Consider the following 17,833-nt stretch of genomic DNA (forward strand, 5'->3'; position numbering starts at 1 on the left):
TTTCTTTTCTCAAGCTAAAAGACATGTATGTGACATCTAGAAAAGCAATGAGCAAAATTACATGTGCATAGTAAGTCCTTTGTCTAAATGTATTAAATTTAATAAGAGTTTTCTTTCTTCCCAGTGCTCTACTCCTCCTTCTTTTCTGCCCTGACTTATTAATACATTTTTTTCCCTCATGATGGTTTGAATTGCTGAATGGTTATTAGGGGTGAATATTCCCTCTGCTGATGATGGATTTTTATGAGGGAATTTTCTACCAGATTAATGTTTCCTGGCCTCTATCAGTCACCTGAGCTCCCTCACTCAGTCCTCCCCATGAGGAATAAACACTTTCTTTGTGAACTTTATTGCACAATTCTTTCAACTTTTTAAAATATCTTCCAGTGTTTTGGGAAGACCCTAAGAATGGGAAGAAAAATGGGATTCTTATCCCAACTTGCATAAATAAATTCACACTTGCAAGGATGCTAAGCTTAGAAATCTGCCTTCGAAAGCTGCTCTTCCACTTACCATCATGAAGTACAGAACACAGTCGGCCGAACAGAGGGTCTCAAAGACAAATGTTATTCTTCCTAGTTCAGAACCCGTGGCTCCAGTCATAGATGTTGGTGGTCTATTTGACAGATTAAAATTGCAATATTTACAGTATGTTCCAAATACAATTTGGAATAACATTAAGCAACTTTTTTTATTAAGCTGAAAGCCATGCTCTTCTCCTCCCCTAATCTACTGCTTCCCCACACCCACAACTCCTTCCTCACTCAATCCTGCATGTACCTTTTGTTCTAATACGGAATCTACATCACCATGGCAATATGCTTTAATCTCTTGCTGTAAATGCAACCGCCATCCTAAAGCAAGAAAAAGACTCCTACTAGGAAATTTCAACATGGGGTGACTAAAGCAAAATGGGATGAATAATTTGTTGCATACTACTTTACAGATTGAATTAAGAAAAAAATAGATAGATAAATCAAAAGGTACTCCTGCAAACAACTTGGACCTCTTCATTAAGCATCCAAGAATCGTGGTTATTGTGGCATTTGTATATATTGTTAAAATTTTTCAGATTCATCAAAGTAATATACAAGTAATATTTATACTTTCGCAATCACTGATTCTACAGACGTTCCTAAATATATCATCCTGTGACAACTTCTTATTTACAAGTACTTTATTTAAAAAAAAAAAAAGGCAGCCCTAATTCATCTTTTTCTATAAGGAAACAGGTTGTGAGGATTCTTACAAAAAAGAATCAGAATTGGTTGTCCTTACTTAAATCCTGGGATATGCAAGTTTAAGATCAGGTAATCATTATCAGAACCTCCAGCTCCACTCTGGATATGATCTCCAGCCACCTCCCAACCTGGAAATGATAAAAGTCATCTTTATTACTAAGAATTCCATTAATAATTTCCAACAATCTTTTTAAGTAAGGTAAAAATAAAAAGGAGTCTTAATGTTTATGTTCAAAGTTAGAAATACTCTAAAAGAATTCCCTATTTTTAAATCACAGTTGTAAATTACATGCAGAGGTAGACTTCTCAAAACCAAAAAAAATGTTTGAATGATTCCCTAGGAGGAACCAAACAATGCATTATTTAGCATAAAATTTAGTTGATGAGAGAACTAACAACAGATCTCTCAGTGAAGCATGATTATTTTTTTTAAAAAATGGTCTTTATCCATTCTAATACATTGAATGGAATATCCTGGTCTTCAGGCAACAAATTATTTGAAATTTCTAATTTCAAATTTGAAAGTAGAAATTTCAAATTACTTAATGCAGAAGATTTGGGATCTGACATTCTTTCTTATAGTTTGCTGTATTGTTCCCTAATTTAACTCCTGTTCTGCATTCATTCGCTTATGTATTCATTTACCCAGTACTCACTGAGTGCCAAGAACTATGATATGCACAGAATAAAAAGATAAAACAGGGTCCACCCTCACTGAGAAGTCAATAGAATGTAAGAAACAGATATGTGCTAACAACCGTCAACAGTACGGAGTGATAGCACTGTGCACAGGAGGTTACATGAAGTCCATCCTCTGCACAGGAATAATCAACATACCTTAAACTGAAATGGCCCACAATAAAATGAGGAAAGGGGAAACATCTCCCATACACCATCGAGGAAGGTTATTAATTAGCATTGATACTTGAATCTCCAAAACTTCAAGAGGAACAAGAAAGGAACTGAGGAAGGGATTAATATCAGTGCTAGATTGATTTGGCAATTTTTCAAATGTTATAATCAACAGTTTATAGAAAGGTGATATGTTAACTATACACCGATCAAGCCAGTCCTAAAAGTCATATGTACTTATCTACTTATTTATGAGAAAAAATGCCCATCGTTCTGCTATCAAAAGGTTCATGTGCTTGAAAAGAGAGATAAGAAGGTATCAACTCCTAATGTTGAGTTGAAGAGCCATAAAACACCCTGACCCAGTGGGATCACAAGTCCCTTACTGCAGTGTAAGTAACATGAGAGGCATTCAGGGTTAGAGAGACTGCAAACATGGAGCAATTTTACATGAAGAAAGGGAAGACTTTACAAATATTTCTCTAAGAACATCTTCTAGGGTTCAGAAATGCCATGAGGAGGGACAAAATAGCAGTGAAGGCCAAAGAAAGGAAGCACTACATGGAGAGTAAAGAGAGGTGCATGTGGAGGTGCTAACACCCCTTCAAGAGGAAACAAACACCTCTCATGTTTGACTATTACCACTGAAGAGTCCCCCAGTTTCTTCCACTTTTTTTCTGTCCTGACTGAGAAATAGAGAGTACCTGGCCAGCTGCATGTTTTCCCCTGCAGGCTTGAACTCAAGCCCAGGCCTTGAGCATTCCCAGGCTCCAGTGAAGAGTTTAGGTTGTTTTCCAAAACACTGAATGACACTAGCCACGGCCCTGAGCCAAATTCCTCAAATCCTCATATGAACTCCATAACCTTACCCCAATTGTTGCCATACCTATGTTGAACATTCCTTGTCTCACTGACCTGCACAAGGAGACACTGCTGCCCTCTCTGTATGATGTAACTTCCCCTACTAAATAATCTGGTCTGATCACCTGGGCATTTAGTGTTTCCTTCTTTGGAATCCCAACCATCCCCATCAAGCAACAGCATTTTTGCTGTCTCTGACACCATTTTTGGAGCAATTCTAGCTACAGGTTGGCTGAACTTCTAGAACGTCTATTGTTACAGGTTCAATGTGTCCCCCAGAAAAGATATGTTGAAGTCCTAACCCCCAATACCTGTGAATGGAAACTTACTTGGAAATAGAAACTTTGCAGATATGATAAAGTTAAGATGAGGTCATTAGGGTGCACCTTAATCCAATATGACTGGTGTCCTATGAGAAGAGGGAAATACACACACACACAGGGAGAACACCATGTGCAGACACAGAAACAAGATGGCCATGCAAAGATGGAGGCAGACACTTGAGTGATGCTGCCACAATCAAGGAATGCCCGGGGCTACCAGAAGCAGGAAGAGGCAAGAATGGATGTTCCCCTAGAGGCTGCAGAGGGAGCATGGCCCTGCCAACACCTTGATTTCAGACTTTTAGCCTCCAGAACTGTAAGAGAATAAATCTTCTGTTGTTTCAAGCCACCCAGTTTGTGGCACTCTGTTGAGGAAGCCCTAGGAAACTAATACACCCATAATAACCTTGGCACAAGAGAATGGTTTGAAACTCCAGACTGGGAACTCCAGTTTGCCAATGTGATAGGAGAACTGTAAGTGGAAAGACACACCGGATAATGTACAGGACAAGAAAAGCAGGAGGACAATGGCCTCAAAAGGAAACTGGAGTGCTAATATCAATCTAAGTGCCTTCAGGTATAGACCATTGCTGTCCAAGAGAAATATGTGAGCCACATATGTGAGTTCACATGTTCTAATAGCCATACTTTAAAAGTAAAATAGTAAAATTAATTTTAATACATTTTATTTAACATAATATACCCAAAATGTTATCATTTTGACACATAATCAATTTAAAAATAGACATTTTACTTTTTTATATTAAATCTTTGAATATACAAGTGTGCATTTCACACTTTCAGCACATCTTAACTCAAACTAGCACATTTCAAGTGCTCTGAGGCCACATGTGGCTAATTGCCACTATCTTGGGCAGCACATCTCAAGGAGGTTAAAGCAGAGATCTAAATGCAGGGCAAACTAAAGTTAGGAGAAACCCAGGAAATACTGCTCCTCACTGTGCCCTAGTCATTTTGATCCATTCTCCAATCACAAAAATTATATGCAATATTACCAACAAAAATAATTGGTTTCAAAAACATTTACTTCTAACCTAACAACATTTGCTTCTAACAACTGTTTTTATTTTTATATATTCCCTCTCTAGTCTTTATCTATATGTACAGTTTTACAAGGGTCCTTGCAATTTTGTATTTCCATTTTTCCCTAAGAGTGAATCCCATATTTTTCATGTTTCTATGTATGTTTTATATTTAAGATTTTTGTTTTTAAAATTTGTATTTACTATAAAATTTTTTAAGCTACAGAACAATTTAAAAGATGATACCTAAACTTATAATCTCATCACCCAGAAAAAAAATCACTAACAAATTTTTCAATTTTATTTATATTTATTCTTTGGGGTACAGTGTGTTGTTTCAAAACATGCACATACTGCACAATGATTCACTCACTTAGGGTAAATAGCATAGTTTTATACCCATCACTATCATTCAGTGCATACATGTTTTTACATCTCTAATCTCTTATTGTACATAACATTTTGTATCATGGTTTTATAAATCGATATTATTACCTAAGTATTTTTCACTTATAAATACTTCATCAACATGTTAATGACTAAATTAATGTTTTATCATTTACACTGATATATAATTTCCATAATTTACCAAATCACTCACACTACAGGATTTACCTCCTGTTGACCACACACCCATTTTAATCACTTGGATTGTTTTTACCTTTAAATAGTATAAATGACAATATAATAAACACAGTTTTGGTAAAGTCTTTCTGTATTTCAGTATGTCTCTAGAAAAGAATTCCAGTAAAAGAATTATTGGATCAAATAAATATATTATTAAACCAATATTTTGTGCTGTTATTCTGATTTTGAAAGCAATGTGTATCTATGCAGAATATTTATTAAATGTAGTAAATTAAATTTTAAAAATGAAGTAATTTGATACTTCATTGAAACCTCTCAATATTATTATGCATTTCTTTTTAGTCTTTTTCTAGTGTATACTTTTTTTAATACACCTTATGTTTACTGTATAATCTACTTTACTTTCTGATTTCTTTTCTTTTTTTTTTTTTTGTAATTAAGTCATGTATTTTATTTTATTTTTTTTTCCTTCTGAATATTTTATTTTTTTTTTTTGTTTTCTTTTAATTTTATTTTGTCGATATACATTGTAGCTGATTATTGCTCCCCATCACCAAAACCTCCCTCCCTTCTCCCTCCCCCCCTCCCCCCCAACAATGTCCTTTCTGTTTGCTTGTCGTATCAACTTCAAATAATTGTGGTTGTTATATCTTCTCCCCCCCCCCCCCGGTTTGTGTGTGTGTGTGTGTGTGTGTGAATTTATATATTAATTTTTAGCTCCCTCCAATAAGTGAGAACATGTGGTATTTCTCTTTCTGTGCCTGACTTGTTTCACTTAATATAATTCTCTCAAGGTCCATCCATGTTGTTGCAAATGGCAGTATTTCATTCGTTTTTATAGCTGAGTAGTATTCCATTGTGTAGATGTACCACATTTTCCGTATCCACTCATCTGATGATGGGCATTTGGGCTGGTTCCAACTCTTGGCTATTGTAAAGAGTGCTGCGATGAACATTGGGGAACAGGTATACCTTCGACTTGATGATTTCCATTCCTCTGGGTATATTCCCAACAGTGGGATGGCTGGGTCGTATGGTAGATCTATTTGCAATTGCTTAAGGAACCTCCATACCATTTTCCATAGAGGCTGCACCATTTTGCAGTCCCACCAACAATGTATGAGAGTTCCTTTTTCTCCGCAGCCTCGCCAGCATTTATCGTTCATAGTCTTTTGGATTTTAGCCATCCTAACTGGGGTTAGATGGTATCTCAATGTGGTTTTGATTTGCATTTCCCGGATGCTGAGTGATGTTGAGCATTTTTTCATATGTCTGTTGGCCATTTGGATATCTTCCTTAGAGAAATGCCTACTTAGCTCTTTTGCCCATTTTTTAATTGGGTTGCTTGTTTTCTTCTTGTAAAGTTGTTTGAGTTCCTTATATATTCTGGATATTAATCCTTTGTCAGATGTATATTTTGCAAATATTTTCTCCCACTCTGTTGGTTGTCTTTTAACTCTTTTAATTGTTTCTTTTGCTGTGCAGAAGCTTTTTAGTTTGATATAATCCCATTTGTTTATTTTTCCTTTGGTTGCCCATGCTTTTGGGGTCGTATTCATGAAGTCTGTTCCCAGTCCTATTTCCTGAAGTGTTTCTCCTATGTTTTCTTTAAGAAGTTTTATTGTCTCAGGGTGTATATTTAAATCCTTAATCCATTTTGAGTTGATTTTAGTATACGGTGAGAGGTATGGATCTAGTTTCATTCTCCTGCATATGGATATCCAGTTCTCCCAGCACCACTTGCTGAAGAGGCAGTCCCTTCCCCAGTGAATAGACTTGGTGCCTTTGTCAAAGATCAGATGGCAGTAAGTGTGTGGGTTGATTTCTGGATTCTCTATTCTATTCCATTGGTCAGTGTGTCTGTTTTTATGCCAGTACCATACTGTTTTGGTTATTATAGCTTTGTAGTATAGCTTAAAGTCAGGTAGTGTTATGCCTCCAGCTTTATTTTTTTTGCTGAGCATTGCTTTGGCTATTCGTGGTCTTTTATTGTTCCATATAAATGTCTGAATAGTTTTTTCCATTTCTGAGAAAAATGTCTTTGGAATTTTGATGGGGATTGCGTTGAATTTGTATATCACTTTGGGTAGTATGGACATTTTCACTATGTTGATTCTTCCAATCCAAGAGCATGGAATATCTTTCCATCTTCTTGTATCCTCTCTAATTTCTCTCAGCAGTGGTTTGTAGTTCTCATTATAGAGATTTTTCACCTCCTTGGTTAACTCAATTCCTAAGTATTTTATTTTTTTGGTGGCTATTGTAAATGGGCAGGCTTTCTTGATTTCTCCTTCTGCATGTTCACTATTGGAGAAAAGAAATGCTACTGATTTTTGTGTGTTGATTTTGTATCCTGCTACTGTGCTGAAATCATTTATCAATTCCAACAGTTTTTTTGTAGAGGTTTTAGGCTGTTCGATATATAGGATCATGTCATCTGCAAACAGGGACAGTTTGACTTCATCTTTTCCAATCTGGATGCCCTTTATTTCCTTCTCTTCTCTGATTGCTCTGGCTAGTACTTCCAACACTATGTTGAATAGGAGTGGTGAGAGTGGGCATCCTTGTCTAGTGCCTGTTCTTAAAGGAAAAGCTTTCAGCTTTTCCCCATTCAGGATGATATTGGCAGTGGGTTTGTCATATATGGCTTTAATTATGTTGAGATACTTTCCCTCTATACCTAACTTATAGAGGGTCTTTGTCATGAATGAGTGCTGAACTTTATCAAATGCTTTTTCAGCATCTATAGAGATGATCATATGGTCCTTGTGTTTGAGTTTATTAATATGGTGTATCACATTTATTGATTTGCGTATGTTGAACCAACCTTGCATCCCTGGGATGAATCCCACTTGATCGTGATGAATAATTTTTCGTATGTGTTGCTGTATTCTGTTTGCTAGTATTTTAGTGAGGATTTTTGCATCTATATTCATCAAGGATATCGGCCTGTAGTTTTCTTTTTTGGTTATATCTTTACCTGGTTTTGGTATCAGGATGATGTTTGCTTCATAGAATGAGTTTGGGAGATTTGCGTCCGTTTCAATCTTTTGGAATAGTTTGTAAAGAATCGGTGTCAATTCCTCTTTGAATGTTTGGTAAAATTCTGCTGTGAATCCATCTGGTCGTGGGCTTTTCTTTGTTGGGAGCCTTCTGATAACAGCTTCAATCTCCTTTATTGTTATTGGTCTGTTCAAATTTTCTACGTCTTCACGGTTCAGTTTTGGGAGCTTGTGTGTGTCCAGAAATTTATCCATTTCCTCCAGATTTTCAAATTTGTTGGCGTATAGTTGTTTATAGTAGTCTCGAATGATTCCTTGTATTTCAGATGAATCAGTTGTAATATCGCCTTTTTCAATTCTAATTTTTGTTATTTGAGTCTTCTCTCTTCTTTTTTTTGTTAGCCATGCTAATGGTTTGTCAATTTTATTTATCTTTTCAAAAAACCAACTTTTTGATTCATTGATCTTTTGAATTGTTTTTTGGTTTTCAATTTCATTCAGTTCTGCTCTGATCTTAATGATTTCTTTCCGTCTGCTAACTTTAGGATTGGATTGTTCTTGTTTTTCTAGTTCTTTAAGGTGAAGTGTTAGGTTATTCACTTGCCATCTTACCATTCTTCTGAAGTGAGCATTTAATGCAATAAATTTTCCCCTCAATACTGCTTTTGCAGTATCCCACAGGTTTTGGTATGATGTATCATTGTTTTCATTAGTTTCAATAAACTTTTTGATTTCCTGCTTGATTTCTTCTTGGACCCATATGTCATTAAGTAGAATGCTGTTTAATTTCCATGTGTTTGTATAGTTTCCAGAGTTTTGTTTGTTATTAATTTCTAGTTTTAATCCATTGTGGTCTGAGAAGATACATGGGATAATTCCAAATTTTTTGAATTTATTGAGACTTGATTTGTGACCTAATATGTGATCTATCCTGGAGAATGATCCATGTGCTGCTGAGAAGAATGAATATTCTGAGGTTGTTGGGTGGAATGTTCTGTAGATATCTGCCAATTCCAATTGGTCTAGAGTCTTGTTTAGATCTTGTGTTTCTCTACTGATTCTTTGCCTAGATGATCTGTCTAATATTGACAGTGGAGTGTTCAGGTCCCCTGCTATTATGGTATTAGTGTCTATTTCCTTCTTTAGGTCTAATAGAGTTTGTTTTATAAATCTGGCTGCTCCAACATTGGGTGCGTACATATTTATGATTGTTATGTCTTCTTGATGGATCAGTCCTTTTATCATTAAGTAGTGTCCCTCATTGTCTCTTTTTATGGTTTTTAGTTTAAAGTCTATTTTGTCAGATATAAGAATAGCCACTCCAGCTCGTTTTTCTTTTCTGTTTGCATGGTAAATCTTTTTCCATCCTTTCACTCTTAGTCTGTGTGAATCTTTATGGGTGAGGTGGGTCTCTTGTAGGCAGCATATAGTTGGGTCCTGCTTTTTGATCCAGTCAGCCAGTCTGTGTCTTTTAATTGGGGAATTTAAGCCTTTAACATTAAGAGTTGTTATTGAAAGGTGTTGATTTATTCCTAGCATTTTATTGGTTGTTTGGTTGTCTTAGGTGTCTTTTGTTCCTTGCTTTCTGATTTACTGTTTGGTTTCTTTGTTTGTTGGTTCCTTAGGTTGTAGATAGTGTTTTTGTTAGCTTGTTTTCTCTTCATGAATGCCATTTTTATTGTACTAGCGGGTTTAGATTTTTCTTAGGTTTTTATGGCAGTGGTAGTTATTTTTCAGGAACCAAACCCAGTACTCCCTTGAGGATTTCTTGTAAGGGTGGTCTTGTGGTAGTGAACTCCCGCAGTTTTTGTTTGTCTGAGAAATATACTATTTGCCCCTCATTTCGGAAGGATAGCCTTGCAGGGTAGAGTATTCTTGGCTGGCAACCTTTGTCTTTTAGTATTTTGAAAATATCATCCCATTCCTTTCTAGCTTTTAGGGTTTGTGATGAAAAGTCTGATGTTAACCTGATTGGGGCTCCCTTATAGGTGATTTGACACTTCTCTCTTGCAGCTTTTAAGATTCTCTCTTTGTCTCTGAGTTTTGCCAATTTGACTATGACATGTCTTGGAGAAGGCCTTTTTGGGTTGAATACGTTTGGAGATCGTTGAGCTTCCTGGATCTGAAGATCTGTGATTTTTCCTATACCTGGGAAGTTTTCTGCCACTATTTTGTTGAATATGTTTTCAATGGAATCTCCATTTTCCTCCCCTTCTGGAATACCCATGACTCGGATATTTGAGCGCTTGAGGTTGTCTGATATCTCTCTCAGATTTTCTTCCATGTCCTTGATTCTTTTTTCTTTCTTTTTGTCTGCTTGTGTTATTTCAAACAGCCCATCTTCAAGTTCAGAGGTTCTCTCTTCAACTTCGACAAGCCTGCTGGTTAAACTCTCCGTTGTATTTTTTATTTCGCTGAATAACTTCTTCAGTTCAGCAAGTTCTGCTACATTATTTTTCAGGACATTGATTTCCTTGTATATTTCCTCTTTCAGATCCTGTATACTTTTCCTCATTTCATCATGATGTCTAGCTGAGTTTTCTTGTATCTCATTCAGTTTCCTTAGAATTATCACTCGAAATTCCTTGTCAGTTATTTCAAGGGCTTCTTGTTCTATAGGATCTAGAGTATGAGATTTATTAACTTTTGGTGGTGTACTTTCTTGATTTTTTGTATTTCTGGTGTCTTTTTTTTGGTGTTTATTCATTGTGGCAGGGGGTTTCACAGTCCACCGGTTTGAGACTAATGACTAACTAGGATGTTGCTGTGGTTGCCAATTTGGTATGGCTCCCGCTGTGACTGCTCAGTTGGCCTCTAGTGTCTAGTGTGTGTGGTTGCCTCGGGTCTTGGGCTTCTCCGGGGATCCACCTTTCTGGTCAGCTTGTACTCTGCTGGGCTGGTGGATCACGTACCACAGGGTGTGTGATCTCTGTTGAGCTTTCACTTTCTGTACAGGACTTCTCCCCGTTCCGTGTGTTCTGGCCCAGGCTGTTAGATCGTGCAGTGGCGACCCCACCGGGTGTGTGGTTTCTGTCGAGTTTCCGCCTCCCTGGCCACACGTCTCCCCCCTCTGTGCACACTGTGCTGGGCTGGGGTGTGTCTTCTGCACCCCTCGTCTATCAGCTGGGCCTTCAAGACCCAGCTCAGCACCGCCTCGCCCAGGAAGTCTACCAGGTTTCTGCTAGGCACAGACGACCGGTCTCTCTGGGTGCCTTTGTAGCACTGTGTAGATCTTTCTCGGGTCTTGTTCACCTTTGTATCCCCCCGGTATAAACCGAGTCTAGTGCCCGCCTGCAGCCTGCTCTCCGGCAGGTTCAAGCGGACATGGGAACTCTCCTACCACACTATTCCCAACCAGAAATTCGGTAGGCTTTTTTCCAAACTGGTGGTCGCAGAGATGGTATCTGCCTCTCAGTAACAGGAAGTTTACCGGGGCCAGAGTCCAGGGTGTGGTGGAGTGACAGTCGGCCCGCCCGTACTTCCTAGCCCTCCCAACACTGGTCGGGACGCCCCACACCCCCAGCCCTGCCAGAGAACGGCGGAGGGAGTGGGAGAGGAGGCCGGCCCGCAGGGTCCGGAAAGCCCCGCGCCAGGCCAAGGAAATGGGCTCAGTGATGGCCGAGCAGGGCGGAGCTGCCCACACCTGGGAAAATGGAGGCAGCACCGGGGCAGTGAGTAGCCTGGTGGTGCAGGCGGGAGCGCGTGGGCATCCACCCCCCGAACAGAGCTGTGCCAGGGATCACTCACAGTGCTGTGCCAGGTCGGGCGCTCGCTCTGTCTCTGGTTTGTTGCCTTCCGTGTTCTCGGCGCTGCCGCCTCGGGCTGTTCAGTCGCGGCGCCGCTCGGGCGCTCCCAGGAATCTTCTTTAATGCCGGCCTGAAACCTCGAATCCTGAATAGGGCAGCTGGCCGCCTTCAGTGCGGCCCCAGCCTCCGGGATCCTGGCTGCATCCACAGCAGCCCTGGCGCCGTGTTCCCTGTTTCAAGACTCGCTTTTGCAGCTAAGAATCAGTTCTTTTCCTGCTCCACACTTCAAAGCTGTTGCCTGTAAATGAGGCAGCCTCACCTGCCGGGGTCAAAGTGGCGTTGAGCCCCCACGACCGGCCAGCAGCAGCAGTCCTCCCTTAAGAGATGGCCAGAGGAAGGTCCACAAGTTTCCCGGCTGCCTGAGGCCCAGTGGCCACCTTTTCCACCTCAGCTACTCCGTGCCAGCCGCCGCAGCTGCCGCCATCTTGAAACTCTCCCTGATTTTTTTTCATTTAGCATTGTCTTCTGATTTTTCTAACCATCCTTACATCAAAAAAATTTCCCCTTTAAAAATCCTTCCCATATCTAATTTTAATGACTCAACAATATGTTATACAGTTATATCATAGTTTTATTTAACCATACCCCATTGTTGAAATTTTAGTTTTTCTCCTATATTTTTTTTTTTTTTTTGTCTTTTTTTTTTTTTTTTTTTTTCGTGACCGGCACTCAGCCAGTGAGTGCACGGTCAGTCCTATATAGGATCCGAACCCGCGGCAGGAGCGTCGCCGCGCTCCCAGCGCAGCACTCTACCAAGTGCGCCACGGGCTCGGCCCCTCTCCTATTTTTACTCTTATAAATAACACTAAAATTAACATCTCTGTGTATAATTTCTTTCCTTGTATCACATTGTTTCCTTGGTATAAGTCCCCAGAAGTGGAATTATTGGGTTAGAGAACGGGAACATTCAAAATTCTTGAAACATATTACTAATTTTCTTTCCATATAGCCTGTACAAAATGATTGCATAATATTTCATCCAATTAGTATAGCATAACTTCTGTAAACATTACCCTATTTCTGGATATTTAGATTATTTCAATTTTTGTTGTCAGAGATAACAATGAATATCTTCATGAATAACCAGTAACTTGCCTCCAACTATGAATTCCAGTACACAAATATTTACTTCTACATATCTGTTCTGCAACTGTGTGAAATTCAGACTGAAAAGACATGAATCTCAAAGCACTTCCAGCCAAACAGTCAAGTTGGTGAAAGAAAGCACATCCACTTCAACTCCATGACTAGGAGGGTGACCATCTCGTGAGACAGCCGGCCCCTGCACCTCTCAATTTGACTCTCGTTCTTGTGTGTGCTGCCCTTCACAGGGTGGTTACTATACGGCACAGTCACAAAACTACACATCACCTTTTATCTTTGCATTTTTCACATTACTGCTTGCTATTTCAATATCACACATTAATACTGCAAAGATTTATACTTTTCAAATTAACAATTAAACATTTCTGAAAACTAGCAAAAATTTTAAGTATAGCCCCTAAGTAAATCAAGTATTGTCATGAGAGTTAGACTAGGAATAAGTCCTCTGTGAGATCAAATAAAAGTTTCAGATAATCTTTACTAGTAAGTGAACACGCACACACACGCGCGCGCACGCGCAAACACACGCACACACACACACACACACACACATCAATGCTTTCATAGAGTTATTCAATATCTGGCCTTCCCAATCTTATTAGTTCCTTGTAAAGCTACATAACTACACCAGTTGTAGGGCTCAGGCTGGGTCTGGCGCTCACAGACCCCTCAAGCCCGTTGTCCAGACTGGGTCACAAACCCTTCACATGCCAGGCTGGGTCACCAGACCCCTCACAGGCCAGACTGAGTCACCAGACCCTTTACAGGCAGGTATATGAGCTATGTAACGGGCAAACAGATCCTTGGAAGCCATAGGTTGGAAAGCATGGCCGCTTGCGGCAGCGAACTCCACCCACACACAGACTATTCACAGCAAATGCTCAGCAAGATTCTGAACATCTGAGGGGCCCTGACCATTTTCCTTTATTTTCCCAACACTTCCTCAACTTAGAATTAATCATAGAACATCTTAGGGACATAAACCCTTATGATTAGGTATTAACTATTGTATTCTCTCTTCTTCTCCCTTAGGATAAATTCCTAAAAGTGGGATTATTGGTCAATAAAGAGGAATATTCCATTTTTAACATATATCAAGGCTTTGTCTTTTTCTCTTTCACTCATGTATTTAACCAACATTATTCGAAGGTCTGTTATTTGTCAATGTCTGTACTCATGTACACACTTCACTTGCAATATCCCAAGCCTGTTTATTTTGGATAGGTACTGATAAAAGTAAAGGATGCATTTCAGTTTAAAGATATGGTATTTATAATACCTACCCCTAGCATCAACTTTAAAAATATATACATAGATATCGTCATTCATTCAACCAACAAATATTGCAAAATAAGAACGTGCTAGGCTCTCTATGCACTTAAAATATAAGAACAAATAAAATTCAGTAACTGTCCTATACAACTCTGCCACGTTTTCGAGTTTTCAATAGTGGGGTTCTTGTATATTTTAAACACAATCATAGACTTCATAGACAAAGGAAATTTAAGATCATTTAACCCCTCACCATGGCACAGTGTGGAGCTGGATTAACCTAATCAGGGCAAAAATGCTGTCATGCTTCTGTTTAAAATGGTAAACAACACAAATTTAATTATCTCCCTTGGTAAATTTATTCTGGTACTTATACCCATTGATGGTTATCCTCAATATCTACGTCAAAACTGACTCCAAAAAATGCAAAATTAATAGTTTATATTCTTATAGGAAAGTCATTTGGCTGTGACACCATATTTATTATTTTTATGCGAGGGCTAGAAGACAGGCAAATAGCCAAATGATAAGATTGAAGTTCCTCATACCCATACTCAGTATGTTTTAGAGAGCTAACTTTGAGGATGAATACTGTCTCTGCAGCCAAAATACATCGAGTTGGCTGATTGTGAACTCACCATTCATTCCATCACATTTTGAATTCCCAACATTGAAGCAAGAAGTTTTCATGTTGCCAGGAAGAACATTCCACCATTTATATTCAAACCCAAGTGCAGGCTCTGTTCCTGCTGGACACGGTCTACATTCTTGAGGAGACAAGTAGGATGAAAAATTACAATTAAAACTGCAACTGGACATCCTCCTCTTCCTCTGTTCGAAGCACTACTAAACTATAATTACCCGAGGGGAAAGTGGGAAGGAGAGATATTGGACCAACACTTCCTTTAAGAAGTAATAACCGTTTCAAAAGAAATCTAGAAAGAAAAAAATTCTGGGTATAGTATGCATATATACTTGACCAACGTAAAAAAGGAAAAGAATAGATACAAAATCTTTTAAAATAACTTTTCCCTTCATATTTGGGAGTAACTGCTAATACTGAATTACCCTCCATAAGAAGAGTAATTCTGAAACAAGTTCAAGTTCCCCTACATTTGACCTTAGAATCAGTTCCCTCCACTTTTTGAATAAGGAAAGATTTCACCCTTCCTATTGGTCATTAAACCTAAAAGAGTATTAATACCACTTAATTATGGACTGATTACTTGAAATTCAAAGTACTAACTACATTAAGAAGTAGTTCTGGGAGTTGAGGAGTTTGGAAAGAGTTAGGTTTATAAATAAGCCTAATTTAAATTAACATCTAGGAGCTGGCCAGTTAGCTCAGTTAGAGCATGGTGCTGATAATACAAGGTCCAGGGTTTGATACTGGCTAGCCACCAAAAAGCTAATTAATTAATTAACTAATTAACATCTGCAACATTGAAAAAGGTCTTTTCCAAGGATTTTTAAATTTGGCTGAGACACTTTGCATCATCACGTTAGTAAGAAAAGGAGTAGGGAAAGAAATATTCATTTTGCAAATACTACAGAAGACATTTTTATATAAAATCTGCTCAGATTATATAAAATCTGATGATAGCTCGATGTTATTATGCATGCTTACAGACAAGAAAATTGAGGCTCTAAAGGTTTAAATAACTTGGATAAATCACACTATTGATAGTGTGCAGGATATAGATTCAAACCCAAATCAATTTGATGCCAGAGTCCTTTTAATGCTATCTCTCAAAGGTTCTGGATATTAAGTATATGGCATGGCTATATTCAAGCCATATATCTGCCACTAAAATGTACTGTAGTATTTGTCTACTAAAATTAAAACAAATTCTGTAACCATTTTATATATTATTACTCGGAGAGTACTAAAATTTCCCCAACTGCACACTTTTAAACAATCTATTTAGGGACTATGTAATTGCCATAAAATCAAACAGTAATTTTTGCTATTATTATAGCATAAAATGTAATTCATTACTCCAAAGCTAAAGTAGAAGAAATGACATTTTTTGCTTGCATCAGTATACGTGTACACACGCTCCGGAAAAGGAGTGCTAATCCTTAATCACTGACGAGGATACTTCAAAAAGTTCGTGGACAGATTTGTATTAGCATTCAATTCTATTTTTCCACAAACTTTTGAAGTACCCTTATATACGGTGGAATTTTCTTATCAATATCCAAAGGCAAACACTCATCCCTTTAAGAGAGTGTTACACCAAATGCCATTAAAACAGCTATTCTCATTTACTCAAGAAGCCAGGTTTCACAATTCCATTATCACATTTCTCAACTCTTCTTCGGTCTCCATGACATAAGAAAACAGTGTTTTAAAGAGTTTTTCCATAGAAACAACTTAAAATAAGGTCACAGTAGTTCCACAAGATTTCTTTGCTAAAGGTTGAAGAACTGACACTTTACCCTTTATTCCATCTGAAAACGTTCCAGGAGGACAGGGATGGCAAGAAGATGATCCATTGTTATAAAATCCAGGGTTGCAAGGTGGACAATCCTTCTTCTCTCCAGAAGGGGGCAATCTAATAGCATCTGTGAGATCCTCCCGGCAGATTTTGGGCTCTATCCACTTGTACGTTATCTGTGTCTGCAAAAAAAGCAAACAAGTCATACAACATGCTTATAACAAAAATGTTAAACTGAGAGCCTAGGAAAAGTGCAAATAGTAACATTTTATAAGGGCCAGCCGAAGAAAATCTAAAACAACAGAGAGAAAGAGATAACTTGGTGGGGAAATGACACTTACTTCCACATATTTTACTCTAAGCTACAGATGGCTTTACCTCATCCGTAGTATGTTCCTCATCATGAAATCCTCTTTAAAATAGAGGTAATGTGATTACTGCTCTCACTCTTCTATCCACGCATTCACTTTATTCTATAACCGACGTAAGTTTCCATGCAGCCAATCTATTTCATTTTGAGACCTCCACTCCTCTCTTCCTTTCCTTCAGCCACAGCACATTTTACTACGCTTTGCACACAGTGATCACAAAAGAAAAAGGTTATTTTTCAAAAAGAGTGGACCAAGCATCACATTCCAGTCCTCTTAGTTCAATAATAAGTAGTTCATAAATAACTACTGGTAGTTGCCCTCTGAGACTTTTTTCAATAACCTGATATTAGACTACAAAAACTGTAGCTAAAATATTTTCTCCAGAGGCTTCTAGGCCCTGTTCCATGTGGTGTGAACATCAGAATTAAGACAGCCTCTGCCATCAAGGAGAGTAGTCTTTTAAACCCTATCTTTTAATTCTCTCTCACATATGCCTTCACCTCCGCACAAAACAAAATATAAGAAAATAGCTGTAACTACGTCAAACCCAAAAAGTTGCTATAAAATTATTTTCATTTTAAAACCAGAAATTTTAAATGCGTTAGCCATTCCAAAACAAAATTGACATGCTAAGTGGAAGAAAAAAGAAAAGGTATTCTAAATGCAAAAAGAAAAATAAATCAGGCCATCCGTAGCTAAACATAACTTTCTTTTAAAAAGAAGAAAGTTTTCTTTCATTTGACATATAATCTGCTAAAAGTATTCTTGCTCCTTTAAAACAACTTCTGCAATAGGAAGTCTACTATTGAAGCTAGAGAACCAAAATTAAAGGCAATTCTCTACAGCTATCTTCCGCTAATAGAAAATCACATATAGTAAGTCTATTAGGCCACTCAATTTTATTCTCAAGTATTCTTATAGAAGAGTAC

The 17,833-nt window shown here is 38.1% G+C and overlaps 1 protein-coding gene across 1 annotated transcript in view; it reads right to left on the reverse strand.

The window, feature by feature from the left end:
* ELAPOR2 (endosome-lysosome associated apoptosis and autophagy regulator family member 2) overlaps nt 1-17,833 on the reverse strand; it is a 107,198-nt gene that overhangs the window by 25,005 nt on the left and 64,360 nt on the right. The window contains exons 8-11 of the mRNA XM_063100294.1: nt 16,535-16,715; nt 14,731-14,859; nt 1,279-1,369; nt 514-616 (exon numbers count right to left, since the gene is read on the reverse strand). Of these exons, the coding sequence (XP_062956364.1) occupies nt 514-616; nt 1,279-1,369; nt 14,731-14,859; nt 16,535-16,715 (504 nt within the window). The remainder of the gene's footprint in view (nt 1-513; nt 617-1,278; nt 1,370-14,730; nt 14,860-16,534; nt 16,716-17,833) is intronic.

This window comes from Cynocephalus volans, chromosome 6, assembly GCF_027409185.1.
Source record: "Cynocephalus volans isolate mCynVol1 chromosome 6, mCynVol1.pri, whole genome shotgun sequence".
NCBI classification, from domain to species: domain Eukaryota; kingdom Metazoa; phylum Chordata; class Mammalia; order Dermoptera; family Cynocephalidae; genus Cynocephalus; species Cynocephalus volans.